The 16496-nt window shown below is 50.5% G+C and overlaps 1 protein-coding gene across 1 annotated transcript in view; it reads right to left on the bottom strand.

Moving 5' to 3' along the window:
* Positions 1 to 508: 508 nt before the first annotated feature.
* ODAD4 (outer dynein arm docking complex subunit 4) overlaps positions 509 to 16496 on the bottom strand; it is a 36600-nt gene continuing 20612 nt past the window's right edge. The window contains exons 9-12 of the mRNA XM_035300514.3: positions 16040 to 16236; positions 11831 to 11931; positions 5417 to 5501; positions 509 to 1165 (exon numbers count right to left, since the gene is read on the bottom strand). Of these exons, the coding sequence (XP_035156405.3) occupies positions 681 to 1165; positions 5417 to 5501; positions 11831 to 11931; positions 16040 to 16236 (868 nt within the window). The 3' untranslated portion in view covers positions 509 to 680. The remainder of the gene's footprint in view (positions 1166 to 5416; positions 5502 to 11830; positions 11932 to 16039; positions 16237 to 16496) is intronic.

Consider the following 16496-nt stretch of genomic DNA (forward strand, 5'->3'; position numbering starts at 1 on the left):
TGGACTTTTGAGTTTCCTGTGTACCAGGTGCTGTGCTAAGCGCTCAGTCTTCGCAGCAACCCAAGGCAAGCATCCCATTATTCACAGAGGCAAGCTTGGAGAGCCTGATTTACCTGATTGTGCCACCCAGAGGTGTCAGAGGCAGAGTCTGCCTGCCCTTCCGACTCCCAGGCTACTGCCCTGTTCTTTGGCCTCAGCCCCAGCATTCTCTTGGTTCTGACTTGGGGCATTCTCCCACCTGGATAGCTGGGACCACCCCAACATTGTTCCATCTGTAAAGCGTGCTGGTGTCCTAAGCACTGGAGGGACTCAGCCAGTCGTGGGTGTCAGGGAAGCACCTCTGTGTCTGAGCCAAGCCACAGGCCTTCCCCTCTTCTCCTCCCTGTGACTTATCATTCCCTGAAGCTCACCCTCCTGAAACCCTTTCTTCTTAGCACCTTTCTCGATTCTTCCAGGAGGCTCTTCTGAGAGTGGTTGGGGGTGAAAAGGCAAAGTGACAGACTCAGGGTTTGCAAGAGTGAAAGACACTTATTTAATGGTAAAACAGTGACAGAAAGCAGCAGAAGTGTAACCCTCATTTTTCCTATTACAGATAAATTGCTTGAAAATCCAGTTTAATCAGATCCGATGATCCCTCTGGACACCAGCTTCCTGATCCTCATCCCTACCGATGGTTTCATTCATATTCCTTTTTTCATCTCATTTTCTGTTTTTTTCATTTCTCCTATTTCTCCCAATTGTGTTTTTTCCAGTTCTTCTGGCTCTCTTCTGCCAACTTCTGAAAGTTCCTTTAGTCCTTCTGGTTCCTGTCTGCTGAATTCTCCTGAGAGTCTTTGGTCTAATTCTCCTGAAGACCTCCTGTAAATTTCTCTTGATTCTCTTCTGTCAGCTTCTAGTAGCTTCCTGCCTGTTTCTTCTGATCTCGTGCCTAATTCTCCTGACAGGCCCTTGGCAACTTCTCCCAAATTGCTTCTGGCTTTTCCTGCTTCCACTCTGTGCTGTCCGCTTGTTGTACTCTGCAGAGCAAAAGCCTCATCGTCCTCATCCGTCTCTTTCTCATCCTCAAAATGGTCCCACTGCTGTACCACCTTCTCGGGCTCATCTCTCTCTCTCCTCCTGTCCTCCTCTGTTGTTATTACTGTTCTATCTTCATACAGTGAAGCTTCTGAAAAACAAGAGAAAGGAGGGAAGAAACATAAAAGTTTATTCATGTCAGGCCGGGGGCAGTGGCTCACACCTGTAGTCCCAGCACTTTGGGAGGCTGAGGCAGGTGGATCCCTTGAGGCCAGGAGTTCCAGACGAGCCTGGATGACACAGTAAGACCCTATCTGTACTAAAAATACAAAAAATAAGCAAGGCGTGGTGGTTGGTGCCTGTGGTCCCAGCTACCCAGAGGCTAAGGTAGAAGAATCCCTGGAGCCCAAGAGGTTGAGGCTGCAGTGAGCCAAAATTGAGCCACTGTGCTCCAGCCTGAGTGACAGAGTGAGACCTGTCTCCATAAAAGAAAAAAAGAAAGAAGTTGTTCATCTCTGTGGAGGCCTGTGCTTTTGAGAAGCAGATGAGGGAGAGGCACTGAAAATGACTGTTCTCACCAGCTCTTTAAATTGGTGTGACAGCGCACCTTTCCAAAAGCAGAGAAAGTGAACCATCATTGACTGAGCCCAGCTCCGTCCTACGCATCATGTGAGGGCTGTATAGCTTATCCCATCTGGTCATCATGAAAATGCGCAGTGTCATTGATTTGAGTTTGCAGTCAAGGGACCTGAGACTGATAGATAGAAATTACATGGCCGGGCACTGTGGTTCCCGGCCACAGTAATCCCAGCTCTTTGGGAGGCCAAGGCAGGTAGATCACTTGAGGTCAGGAGTTTGAGACCAGCCTCACCAAAAAGGTGAAACCCCGTCTCTACTAAAAATACAAAAATAGCCGGGCGCAGTGGCTCACGCCTGTAATCCCAGCACTTTGGGAGGCCAAGGCGGGTGGATCACGAGGTCAAGATATCAAGACCATCCTGGTCAACATGGTGAAACCCCGTCTCTACTAAAGCTACAAAAAATTAGCAGGGCATGGTGGCGCGTGCCTGTAGTCCGAGACTCACTTGAACCTGGGAGGCAGAGGGTGCAGTGAGCCGAGATCGTGTCACTGCACTCCAGCCTGGGCAACGAGCAAAACTCCATCTCAAAAAGAAAATAAATAAAAATAAGCTGGGCATGGTGGCAGGTACCCGTAATCCCAGCTACTCGGGAGGCTGAGGCAGGAGAATCACTTGAACCTGGGAGGTGGGGATTGCAGTGAGCCACAATTGTGCCATTGCACTCCATCCTGGGCAACAAGCAAAACTCTTGTCTCAAAAAAAAGAAAAAAATTAGCCAGGTACAGTGGTGTGATCCTGCAGTCCCAGCTACTCAGGAGGCTAGGGCAGGAGAATCACTTGAACCTGGGAGACAGAGGCTGTAGTGAGCCGAGATTGTGCCACTGCACTCCAGCCTGGGTGGCAGAGGGAGACTCCATTTAAAAAAAAAAAAGGTGTGGTGACTCACCCCCTGTAATCCTAGCACTTTGGAAGGCTGAGGTAGGATCACCTGAGGTCAGGAGTTCGAGACTAGCCTAGTCAACATGGTAAAACCCTGTCTCTACTAACAATACAAAAATTGAGCTGGGCATGGTGGTGGCCACCTGTAATCCCAGCTACTCAGGAGGCTGAGGCAGGAGAATTATTTGAACTCGGGAGGCAGAGGTTGCAGTGAGTGGAGATTGGGTGACAGAGCGAGACTCTGTCTCAGAAAAAAAAAAAGAAAACAAAGAAAAAAAAAGAAAGGAAATCACAGAGTAGTCACGCTGCAAGTAACAAATGGCAGAGACAGAATCTGAACCCAGGACAGTCTGACCCCAGAGCATCTTCTCTTTTCCCTACAAGAAGTAGCATAGGTGCTGGAAAATGACAGCAGGGTTTTCTCCAGCATCTTCATTCTGACACCTTCTCTTTGTCCCTGGGAAGCACATTCCTTTTTTGTTGGGAGCTTTCCTATGAAAGTATAGAACATAGGAAAAAAGATAGGTTTCCTATTTTAAAAAAATACAGGCTACTAACAAAAAGTTCAGCTAGAGAGCTATTTTACAAGCAAAGAGATCCTTGCTCCTAAATGTTTTTTATCAGGTATGGAGAAAACTCACATCCCCTTCTCTATCTCCCTTACATTATCTTCCTGGAAACCACTAGTTACTGAGGTGCCTGCAGAGGGTCTCGGGTCTCAGGGGTCACAGCACTTTGGAGGTGAAAACAGATGCAATGCTGCCACCTGCTGTTGTGAGAGGGAAATGCCCAGCAGTTCTGCAGGCGCAAGGACGCAGGTCAGGGTGGGGGAGACTGGAGAGTCCGCTGCTTCCCTGCCAGCAGCTGTTGCTCCTGTGGCTTCTCAGAGCGGCTCGAAGACCACGTGGGGGCGGTGACAGAGTCCCTCTGAGGGGGTCCAGCCACCACAGAGCAGCTGCTGGATAATAAAGGGCTGTTGCCGAGCACGATGTCTCACACCTGTAATCCCAGCATTTTGGGAGGCCGAGGTGGGCAGATAAGGAGGTCAAGAGATCGAGACCATCCTGGCCAACATGGCGAAACCCTGTCTCCACTGAAAATAGAAAAATTAGTTGGGCGTGGTGGCGCTCTCCTGTAGTCTCAGCTACCCAGGAGGCTGGGGCAAGAGAATCGCTTGAACCTGGGAGGCGAAGGTTGCAGTCAGCTGAGACTGCACCACTGCTCCAGCCTGGGTGACAGAGGGAGAGTCCATCTCAAAAGGAAGGAAGGAAGGAAAGGAGGAAGCGAGGGAGGGCTGTCATCTGGCTGCTCAGATGTCCAGAAACCTCCCACTGCCTTGCCTGGACCACAGAAGATTTCAGCCTGGGCTGTGTCCTCCTGGGCCCTCAACCCTGGCTCCATTGACTGCAGTCTGGCTGGAGTGAGAGTACCACAGACTGGGGCAGGAAAAGGCTGTCTGTGTCACTAGCAACAGTGTGGCACTATGGCCAAAGCATGAGTTCTAGAGCCAGACTGCCCAAGACTGAAAACCACTGTATGCCTCTAACTACTTTGCCTGAATGGAGGTTGGCTACAGCTCTCAACACCCCTTTCCTCTAGGCCCTTGTCCAGTGGGGCAGGGCTGCTCAGCCATCTTCTGCTCCTCCTTCTCTCCCACCCTCCCTGCAGGAAAGGAGAGCCCGAAGGCAGGGGCCAAAGGCCTCTTTACTCCCTGGAACCCTTGTGAGAAAGAATGTGGTAAGACACAGCTGTCAGGCAGCCTCTGCACCTGCTTGTCACACTGCTGGCCCGAGAGCAGTGCCATAGGTGGGAAGAGTGGGGCCTCCAGTCACCCCTCCCTAGCTACATGCCCCAGCACAGCACCCACCTCACTCAGCCTCCCTTTCCCCCACAGCACTGCCATCTCCTAGGGTGGTAAGGACCCAACAAGATCATTCCTATCTGCTGCTTAACCCAGTGCCTGGCATGCAGTAAGAGCCCCAAAAGAGTAGCTACTGTTATTGTCTCTGTGCCTTTGGCCCTGCTGTTCCCTGCTGGAAATGCCTTTCGTCTCCCACCTCTCTCCGGGAAAACTTCTGGGCTTCTTTTGGAGTTGGAGGTAGATGATTCTTTTTTTTGATATGGAGTCGCTCTGTCACCAGGCTGGAGTGCAATAGCGTGATTTCGGCTCACTGCAACCTCCACCTCCCTGGTTCAAGCGATTCTCCTGCCTCAGCTTCTGGAGAAGCTGGGACTACAGGTGCATGTCACCATGCCCAGCTAATTTTTGTATTTTTGGTAGAGATGGGGTTTCACTGTGTTGGTCAAGATAGCCTCAATCTCTTGACCTCATGATCCACCCGCCTCGGCCTCCCAAAGTGCTGGGATTACAGGTGTGAGCCACTGCGGCCCGCCTGGAGGTAGATGATTCTTCCTCGTCAAAGCCTCCCCTGCCTCCTGAGAGGAGCCCATGCCCTGTTGCACGTACCCTCATGACAGCACACCTCCACCTCGCTGTAGCCCCTGCATGCAGGAGCCCAGCAGCTGAAACTCCACTGGGCAGCCTTGCCAAAGGGCCATGGGCTCCTTCTGGGCAGGGATGGGCCTCTGTCTCCCCAGAATCAGACTCCTTCCGGGTACATGACAAGTGCTCAACATATACTTGATGAATCAGTTGAAGAGAGAAATGAGTGGGCTCTCAGGTCAGACAGTCCAGCCCATGGTGGGCTGAACCCTCGCCCTCTACTGCCCCAGAGACAGGCTGGGGCTGCCGATGACACTAAAATCAGAATGCATGGTAGGCAGTGCCAAACCCCGACTGGGGAGCTGCTGTCGTGTATGTCTAGGACTAATGGAAGAGAAAGCAGAGGGAGAATGCTAAAGTTGTCTTTCCAGGAACTCACCTGCCTCTCCCTTTTCTTTGAGATGCTCCATGTAGTTGGTTTTCCTCAGTTCTCCAATGATACCCTTGTTGGCATCATCCAAGGCCTGTGGATGGTAGAGGGAGCTTAACCCCTGTGTTTGGCACCTACACCATTAATTTTCCCCATGCAGATCAATCCCAGAAGGCAGGGCTCTGGTGGAAACTTATCAGCCTCGGGTTCCCTCTGGCCCCTCGAACAACCCCTACCCTCAGGTTAATCTGCACTTACTGACTCAGAATGATCCATGCCAAATTGTGTCTGGGAGATACATGACTGTGAGTCCATCAAACACATTGCTCTCGGCCTTAGGCATGTATTGGGAGCTGTGTCTATCTAGAACATTTAGATGAACTACCTAAAGCTGCTTTAAGCTTCTGTCAATGCAAAAAGACGATCCAAACCTGCAAACACTGAGCATCGCAGCGCTGAAGGGACCCAGAAACACACCAAGGCGACAAGCTGGGGCTAGCCTGCCCCTTAGCAGGGCCTTCCAGGATGTCTGCAGTTTCCCCAACTCAAGTGAGCAATCCATAGGGGCCTGGAGCTCAGCCTGTGAGCTCTGGAGGGCAGGTCTTGCCTTCCTGCTCACAGCAGGCCTGTGGTTGGCACTGACCAGCTACCCGCCGTGGCATCTACCAAGCAGCTCCAGGGTCTGGACGCAGTCCCTCCCCACGAGCCTTCCTGCCTGGGGCTGCCAATCCAGGAGGGTGAGGGGTCAGGGGCCTGGTCCCATGAGGAGTCACTGAGGGTCACAGGTACCTTCTCTCTGCCCCTAACCCTTCAAACCACTCCGTAGCAGTGGGAAACCCTCCAGCTCTGCCTCGCAGCTGGGTCTCTCTCACTCTGAATTCCACTAGCCCTCTATGGTGCTGGTTATGAACCAGGGTTTGAGCTTTGTAATTTTTTTTTTTAAAGAGACAGGGTCGGCCAGGAGCAGTGGCTCACGCCTATAATCCCAGCACTTTGGGAAGCCAAGGCGGGTGGATCACGAGGTCAAGAGATCGAGACCATCCTGGTCAACATGGTGAAACCCCGTCTCTACTAAAAATACAATAATTAGCTGGGCATGGTGGTACATGCCTGTAGTCCCAGCTACTCGGGAGGCTCGGCAGGAGAATTGCTTGAACCCAGGAGGCAGAGGTTGCGGTGAGCCGAGATGGCGCCATTGCACTCCAGCCTGGGCAACAAGAGCAAAACTCCATCTTAAAAAAAAAAAGAGAGAGAGAGACAGGGTCTGGCTATGTTGCTCAGGCTAGTCTAGAACTCCTGGACCCAAGGGATCCTCCTGCCCTCAGCCTCCCAAAGTGCTGGGATGACAGATGTGAGCCACTGTGTCCAGCCTTTTTGCTGTAATCTTCTTGCGGGCCAGGACCATGACCATACACATTTGGGCTTGGCAGCCTGGAGCCAGTCTATACTCGGTGAATATTTCCTGAACAGAACTGCCATGCTCCATCTACAGGGCAATCAGATGGAAGAGTCAAAGTATGTGGCGCACGGCGCGTCTGGCAGAGCTTCAGTGAGGTGGGTGCTCTTCCTCTGGAAGCCAGAGCTGGGAGCATGGTGTATATGATGAGGACAACAATGTGACAAGCCTGGGCTTCCCTGGGCCGTGTGGTGGCAGAGGATAGACTGCGCCTGCTGCACTCTCTTGGGCATTTCTCCACCATGAGAGGGCAGCGTTAGCCTCACCACAGTCCTCACAAACAGGTCACCATGAACCTGCCTCCCAAAGCACAAAGGAGATCAGGTTACTTCTCTGCTGTCCACAGCCCTTCAAGTCCAGGCTGGTGTGCTGACTGTCTGGGGCTCAGAACAGCCCACCTCTGCCATCAGGAACCCCTCATCTCTTGGACCCAGGCCAGGATCTCTCCGGCCAGCCACGGGCCCTGAGCACTGGCCACTGACCTCCCACGTCTTTAGTGTACTTGCTCCTCCTTGGCTGGGCCAACTCTACCCTTGTCTATCAGAGCACAGCATGAGGTCTTCCTCTAACTGGGAGTATGCTGAGCTTTCACTTCTCAGGGTCCCTGCTCCTTTTCCCCGGTGCCTGCAGACCCCAGGCTGGTCCCTAAGGCCATGCCCCTTTGCTGCCCACAAGTTATGCAATCTGGCTTCTTTCAACCATGGCACAAGCTCCCTGAAGACATGGGCCCCATTTACTTCACTCCAGCAGATATTTCGTGCACTCCAGCTGTGTGCCAAGGGTGCTCTGGAATTTGGCTGTGGAAAGGGCTTAGGAAGCCACCTGGTCAGGAGCGGGAGGAAGAGGCCCGGGTGTGTGTGCATCTGTGAGGTCGGTGTGCAGACTTCACTGAGCTTGTGCAGCTACCTGGATGCACTGGGAGTGGGTGGGGTGGGGAGCCCAGAACACCTCCAAGCTCCTCCCTGGTTTCACCCCTGGTCTCTGCCTCCTGACACAGTCTAGGCCAGCACTATTCAAAAGCCATTTCTGTGACAATGGGAATACTCTAGATCTGTATTATGTAGTACCCACAGGCCACATGTGGCTATTAATGACTTGAAATGTGGCTAGTGTGGCTGAGAATTTTTATTTTATTTTTTTGAGATGATGTCTCGCTCTGCTGCCCAGGCTGGAGTACTGTGGCACAATCTTGGTTCAGTGTAACCTCCACCTCCCAAGTTCAAGCAATTCTCCTGTCTCAGCCTCCTTAGTAGCTGGGATTACAGGCACATGCCACCACATCCAGCTAATATTTGTATTTGTTTTTTTTTTTTTTTTTTGAGACGGAGTTTCACTCTTGTTACCCAGGCTGGAGTGCAACGGCACGATCTCAACTCACCGCAACCTCCGCCTCCTGGGTTCAAGCAATTCTCCTGCCTTAGCCTCCCGAGTAGATGGGACTACAGGCACGCGCCACCATGCCCAGCTAATTTTTGTATTTTTTTTAGTAGAGACGGGGTTTCACCATGTTGACCAAGATGGTCTCGATCTCTTGACCTCGTGATCCACCTGCCTTGGCCTCCCAAAGTGCTGGGATTATAGGCGTGAGCTACCACGCCCGGCCTGTATTTGTATTTTTTATTTTATTTTATTTATTTATTTTTGAATCGCCTTCACCCAACCAATATTTGTATTTTCAATAGAGATGGGGTTCCACCACATTGGTCAGGCTGGCTCAGACTCTTGACTTCAGGTGATCTGCTCCCTCAGCCTCCTGAACTGCTGGGATTACAGGCATAAGCCACTGAGCCTGGCCCTATTTACTTTTTTCAATTTTTTTTTTTTTTTTTTTTTTTTTTTGAGACAGAGTCTTGCTTTGTCACCAAGACTGGAGTACAGTGATGTGATATCGGCTCACTGCAACCTCTGCCTCCTGGTTCAAGCAATTCTTCTGCCTCAGCTTCCGGAGTAGCTGAGACTACAGCCATGTGCCACCACATCCAGCTAATTTTTTGTGTTTTTAGTAGAGACAGAGTTTCGCCACATTGGGCCTGGCTTGTCTCGAACTCCTAACCTCAAGTGATCTGCCCACCTTGGCTTTCCACAGTGCTGGCATTACAGGTGTGAGTCACCGTGCTCAACCTACTCTTAACTAACTTTACTCTAAGTAGCCACATGTGGCTAGCAGCTGCCTCCTTGAGCAACGGAAGTCTAGGCAATTACAAGTGCATAACGTGGACTTTGATGGGGAACATAGCGAGGCTGTGAAAGCCAGATGAGAGGGCTCCTCACCCAGACTCAGGGGTCAGAGAAGGCTGCCTTGGAAGAGGGGACATCTACGATGACACCTAAAGGCTGAATAGGAGTTAGCCAGGTGAAGGAGGTAGGAAGGGAAGGTTAGAACATTCCAGGCGGAGATAACAGCATATGTTATGAGCCATAAGAAAGCTGTTCAGGCCAGGTGTGGTGGCTCATGCCTGTAATCCCAACACTTTAAAAGGTGAGACAGGAGGATCACTTGAGCACGGGAGCCGAAGACCAGCCTGGGCAGTATAGTGAGAGCTCATCTCTACAAAAAATAAAAATGAAAAATATCAGCCAGGCATGGTGGCCCACATCTGTAGTCCCAGATTCTTATCTCTTGAGCCCAGAGATCAAGGCTGTAGTGAGCTATGGTCACAACACTGCAATCTAGCCTGGGTGACAGAGGACCTTGTCTCAAAAAAAAAAAAAAGAAAAGAAAAAAGAAAGCCTGTTTAGGAAGACAGAAAGCTGGTATTGGCTGGAGCTGGAATGCAAGGTGGTGGGGCCTGGGACCTGCCCAGCAGGAAGGCTGCAGAGGCCCACGGGGAGAGCTCACCCAATGCCTTCCTTCCCCTGTGGGAAAAAGCCAGGACCAGAGGCACCCAGGAAGCAATAAAGGGTTTAGGCAAGAGAATGAGGAATCACACTGGATTTTTTTGTCTCCTGGGGGAGGTAGTATTTTCCTAACTGCAAGTCCTAACGTCAATTTAGACCAGGGGTCCCCAATCCCTGGGCCACTGACTGGTCCATGGCCTGTTAGGAACTGGGCCACACAGCAGGAGGTGAGCAGAGGGCAGCAAGTGAGCATTACTGCCTGAGCTCCACTCTCAGATCAGCAGTGGCGTTAGATTCTCACAGGAGAGAGAACCCTATGGTGAACAGCAAACGTGAGGGATCTACGTTGCACGCTCCTCATGAGAATCTAATGTCTGATGATCTGAGGTAGAACAGTTTCATCCCAAAACCACTGCCCCCACCACTGGTCCATGGGAAAATTGTCTTCCACAAAACTGGTCCCTGATGCCAAAAAGGTTGGGGACTGCTGATAAAAGAAAATGAGGGCTGGGGGCCGGACGCAGTGGCTCATGCCTGTAATCCCAGCACTTTGGGAGGGTGAAGCAGGTGGATCATGAGGTCAGGAGTTCAAGACCAGCCTGCCCAACATGGTGAAACCTCGTCTCTACTAAAAATACAAAAAGATTAGCGGAGCATGGTGGCACCCTCCTATAATCCCAGCTACTCAGGAGGCTGAGGCAGGAAAACTGCTTGAACCTGGGAGGCGGAGGTTGCAGTGACCTGAGATTGTGCCACTGCACTCCAGCCTAAGTGACAGAGTGAAACTCTGAGCAAAAAGAAAATGAGGGCTGGGTATAGTGGCTCAGTCTCAGCCCTTTGCAAGGCCAAGGCAGGAGGATCACTGGAGTCCAGGAGTTTGAGATCAGCCTGAATAACAGAGTAAGACCCTGACTCTACAAAAATAAAAAATTAGCCGGGGACAGTGACATGCATCTGTAGTCCCATCTAGATGGCAGGCTAAGGTACAAGGATTGCCTGAGCCCAGGAGTTTGAGGCTACAGTAAGTTATGATCTCACCACTGCACTCAGCCTGTGTGACAGAGAGACACTCTGTCTAAAAATAAAAATAAAAAGTAAAAATAACAGGCCAGGTGCAGTGGCTTAAGCATGTAATCCCAGCACTTTGGGAGCCCAAGGCTGGTGGATCCCCTGAGGTCAGGAGTTCAAGACCAGCCTGGCCAACACAGTGAAACCATGTCTCTACCAAAAATACAAAAAATTAGCCAGGCATGGTAGCAGATGCCTGTAATCCCAGCTACTTGGGAGGTTGACACAGGAGAATTACCTGAACCCAGGAGGCGGATGTTGTGGTGAGCCAAGATCACGCCATTGCACTCTAGCCTGGGCAATAAGCGTAAGACTCCATCTCAAAAAAAAAAAAAAAAAAGAAAGAAAATTGGCCACGTGCAGTGGCTCACATCCTGTAATCCCAGCACTTTGGGAGGCCGAGGCAGGTGGATCACGAGGTCAAGAGATCGAGACCATCTTAGCCAACATGGTGAAACCCCATCTCTACTAAAAATACAAAAATTAGCCAGGCGTGGTAGTGCACACTTGTAATCGCAGCTACGTGGGAGGATGAGGCAGAAGAATCACTTGAACCCGGGAGGCAGAGGTTGCAGTGAGCCAAGATTGCGCCACTGCACTCCAGCCTGGTGACACACCAAGAATGTCTCAAAAACAAACAAAAAAACAAAAATTATGGCCAGGTACGGTAGCTCACACCTATAATCCCAACACTTTGGGAGGCCGAGGCAGGCGGATCATCTGAGGTCAGGAGTTCCAAACCAGTCTGGCCAACATGGTGAAACCCCATCTCCACTAAAAGTACAAAAATTAGCCAGGTGCAGTGGTGGGCACCTGTAATCCCAGCTACTGGGGAGGCTGAGGAAGGTGAATCATTTGAATCTGGGAGGCAGAGGTTGCAGTGAGCCGAGATTTTGACACGGCACTCTAGTCTCAGGAAGAGTGAGACTCCACCTCAAAACAACAACAACAACAACAAACCAGCTGTGGAATGGCTGCCCAAGAAGGCCAAGAGGGAACTGAGAGGCTGGCCTCCCGACCCCAATCCCGACACCTGAAGCCCGCTGGGTGGAAAGGCTCACACTGATGATGGCCTGCTGCGCCTCGTTGTTATGCACAAGCTTCGCTCTCTCCAGGGCCTTCTCAAAATTGTTCACGGCTGACTCAAAGTCTCTCAGCTTCACTGGAGAACAAGGGGAGAAAGCACAGCACAGGTAGAGTGTGACAATGTGTGGTGTGCAATGGAGGCTCTGGCTGTCCACCCACTGCCAGGCCCCATCAGAAGCTTGTGTGAGCTGCAGTCAGCCCTGGGCCCCAGGCAGCATCACTGAGCTGCTCAGCACCATCCCTTCCACCGTGTTCCCAGCTGTGTCACTGAGGACCAGGACCGAGAAACCTGGGCCTTGCATTTCAGGTCATTCAAAGGGGTTTGTGAGAGAAGGGCACTGTGGTGCAGGCTAGTGCACACATTATGTGTCTCTAAGAGTGGAGGAGAAAAACCATATCTTGCCCCATCTTCAGATTGTTCCAGCAGAAGAAACTCATTTTTTTTTTTTTGAGATGGAGTTTCGATATGATTGTCTAGGCTAGAGTGCAATGGTGTGATCTTGGCTCACTGCAACCTCCGCCTCCTGAGTTCTAGCGATTCTCCTTCCTCAGCCTCCTGAGTAGCTGAGATTACAGGCATGTGCCACCACGCCTGGCTAATTTTGTTTTTTTAGTAGAGACGGGGTTTCATCCTCCTGACCTCAGGTGATCTGCCCACCTCGGCGTCCCAAAGTGCTGGGATCACAGGTGTGAGCCACCACTCGGCTGGAAATTCATATTTTTTAAATGGTCATTCATTTTTTTCAAAAGTGATATGCAGACCAAACAAAGCATGGAGGCTGGATGTGATCCATGGGCCAGCTGCTGGAATCTCAGCTGTCTTAGAGTCCAGGCCCCACTCAGGTACAATCTGAACCAAGAGAAAACACGGCTCATCTGGGCTCTCTCAACCAATTAGTGCTGGAGCTGGGAATAAAATGATTAACAGATTGATTGAGAAATTGATTTGTGTCCTCAGAGCTTCATTTTTTTTTTTTTTTTTTCAGATAGAGTCTCACTCTGTCACCCAGGCTGGAGTGCAGTGGCAGGATCTCGGCTCACTGCAACCTCCCCTTTCTGGGTTCAAGTGATTCTCCTGCCTCAGCCTCCCGAGTAGCTGGGACTACAGGCAAGTGCCACCACACCCCACTAATTTTTTGCATTTTAGTAGGACAGGGTTTCACCATGTTAGCCAGGAGGGTCTCCATCTCCTGACTTTGTGATCTGCCCGCCTCAGCCTCCCAAAGAGCTGGGATTACAGGCATGAGCCGCTGTGCCTGGCCTCATTTTTAAAAATTAAATTAAATGCATAGATCAGGCCTAGCACTGTGGCTCATGCCTGTAATCCCGGTACTTTGGGAGGCCAAGGTGGTCAGATTGCTTGAGGTCAGAAGTTCAAGACCAGCCCGACCAACATGGTGAAATCCTGTCTCTACTCAAAATATAAAAGTTAGCCAGCCATGGTGGAAGGCAACTAGAATCCCAGCTACTCAGGAAGCTGAGGCAGGAGAATCACTTGAACCTGGGAGGCGGAGGTTGCAGTGAGCCAAGATCGCACCATTGCACTCCAGCCTGTGCAACAGAGCAAGACTCTGACTCAAAAAAATTAATTAATTAAAAATAAATACCTACATACATACATACATAGGCCAGGTGCAGTGGCTCACACCTGTAATCCCAGCACTTTGAGAGGCTGAGGCAGGCAGATCACTTGAACCCAGGAGTTCCAGACCAGTCTGGACAATGTAGTGAGACCCCCATCTCTGCCAAAAATACAAAATTAGCCAGGTGTGGTACCTCATGCATGTAGTCCCAGCTACATGGGAGGCTGAGATAGGAGGATCCCCTGAACCCAGAAGGTCAAGGTTGCAGTGAGCTGAGATCACACTGCTGCACTCCAGTGTGGGTGACAGAGCGAGACCCTGTCTCAAAAACACACACATATACACACACACACACACAAATTAAATTAAATTAAATTTATTTAATTAATTAAATTAAAAGAGACAGAGTCTCACCATGTTACTCAACCTGGTCTCAAACTCCTGGCCTCAAGCAATCCTCTATCCTGGCCTCCCAAAGTGCTGGGATTACAGGCGTGAACCACCACACCTGGCTAAGAGCTTCACTTCAGGAAGAAAGAAGAAAGTGCTTAACAGCCAATTAAGAAAGCCAAGAACGTGCTTAACAACCACTGCCTTCTTTTTTTTTTTTTTTTTTTTGAGATGGCATCTCACTCTGTCACCAGGCTGCAGTGCAGTGGCATGATTTTGGCTCACTGCAAACTCCACCTCATGGGTTCAAGTGATTCTCCTGACTCAGCCTCCTGAGTAGCTGGGATTACAGTTGACTGCCACTACACCTGGCTAAATTTTGTATTTTTAGTAGAGATGGGGTTTCACCATGTTGGCCAGGATGGTCTTGATCTCCTGACCTCGTGATCTGTCCTCCTTGCCTCCCAAAGTGCTGGGATTACAGGTGTGAGCCACCACTACTGCTTTCTTTTACAACTGAGTATACGTAAGATCTATCTTCCTCCCAAACACTGCTTTGGGATTCATGGGGAAAGGAAGCCCTTGCGTTCATAAGTCAGATTGTAAAAGGCCATTGCAGCCAGGCTCAGTGGCTCATGCCTGTAATCCCACCACTTTGGAAGCCTGAGGTGGGTGGATCACAAGGTCAGGAGTTCAACACCAGCCTGGCCAACATGGTGAAACCCCATCTCTACTAAAAATACAAAAATTAGCCTATAATCCCAGCTACTTGGGAGACTGGGGCAGAAAATTGCTTGAACCTGGGAGGTAGAGGTTGCAGTGAGCCAAGATCACACTGCTACACTCCAGCCTGTGTGACAGAGCAAGACTCCATCTATTTAAAAAAAAAAGCCGGCCAGGGGCAGTGGCTCAAGCCTGTAATCCCAGCACTTTGGGAGGCCAAGGCGGGTGGATCACGAGGACAAGAGATTGAGACCATCCTGGTCAACATGGTGAAACCCCGTACTAAAAATACAAAAAATTAGCTGGGCATGGTGGCACGTGCCTGTAATCCCAGCTACTCAGTAGGCTGAGGCGGGAGAATTGCCAGAACCCAGGAGGCAGAGGTTGTGGTGAGCCGAGATGGCGCCATTGCACTCCAGCCTGGGTAACAAGAGTGAAAAACTCTGTCTCAAAAAAAAAAAAGCCAAAAATTGAGGGGTGGGGTTAGGGGAGGGACAGCAGGGGATAGGGGGATTGGGAGGGATAGCATTAGGAGAAATACTTAATGTAGATGACGGGGTGATGGATGCGGCAAACCACCATGGCATGTAGGTATATATATATATGTATATGTACATATATATGTATATACATGTATAGGTATATATATATATACCTATATAACAAACCTGCAGGTGCTGCACATGTACCCCAGAACCTAAAGTATAATAAATAATTTTTTTTTTTTGAGATGGAGTCTTGCTTGTCGCCAGGCTGGAGTGCAGTGGCACAATCTTGGCTCACTGCAACCTCCGCCTGGGTTCAAGTGATTCTTCCGCCTCAGTCTCCTGAGTAGCTGGGACCACAGGCGTGTGCCACCACGCCCAGCTAATTTTTGTATTTTTAGTAGAGACGGGGTTTCACCATGGCCAGGATGGTCTCAATCTCTTGACCTTGTGATCCGCCTGCCTCGGTTTTCCAAGGTTCTGGGATTACGGGCGTGAGCCAATAATTCTTTTTAATGCCAAAAATTAGCTGGGTGTGGTACTGGGCACCTGTAATCCCAGCTGCTCAGCAGGCTGAGCCAGAGAATTGCTTGAACCAGGGAGGTGGAGGTTGCAGTGAGCCAAGATTGCATCATTGCACTCCAACCTGGGCAACAAGAGCAAAACTCCATCTCCAAAAAAAAAAAAAAAAAAAGTACAAAGACAGGAGAGACACTGCTCAATATACGAACAGTGTTTTGAGGACGACATGATACTGTCCGGGTCTCCAGCTGAGATCCTCAAGGGCAGAGACAGGCTCAAGCTGTCCCAACCCCTAACCAAGCTTTGCTTAAAGCAGGCACTTACCACGTGCTGGTCAAAATGGAGTGGTTTATCCCCACTCTCAGAATGATCTGGGAAGAAAAACACTGGGATGGCAAACTCAGTCCACAGGACTTCCAGCCCTGGGGTAAGCTGGGCCTGAAAGCTGGGAAAGGTAGGGTGGTCATCTCTGAGCCCATACCTTGTGCCTGGGCCACCAGAACACTGGCATTCAGTTGCCACTCAATGTCCCCTTCCTCCTCGGCACACTGCTGGGACTTCTCGCCATAATTCTGGGCCTGCCAGGCCTGGTCCAGCTCCAAGTAGCAACGGCCAATCTCGTGGAACAGCCAGGTCTTCTCCAGGGTGGTTTTTGCCAGAGGGATCTTTTCTTCCCAGCTGGGGACATAAAGAACCAGGGTTAGCTTTTTGCCCCAAAACCATACACTAGGCCACAGGATCCCAAGGTTTCCTGCTGGGTGATGGAATAAAACTTATTCTCCAACTACCAGTTCTTTTAGATACAAGGGTGGAAATAATCAGCATAAAGATATTTTAAGACTACCAAGTCAGGTGCAGTGGCTCACACCTGTAATCCCAGCACTTTGGGAGGCCGAAATGGGCGGATCACTTGAGGTCAGGAGTTTGAGACCAGCCTG

Source organism: Callithrix jacchus, chromosome 5 (assembly GCF_049354715.1).
Source record: "Callithrix jacchus isolate 240 chromosome 5, calJac240_pri, whole genome shotgun sequence".
NCBI classification, from domain to species: domain Eukaryota; kingdom Metazoa; phylum Chordata; class Mammalia; order Primates; family Cebidae; genus Callithrix; species Callithrix jacchus.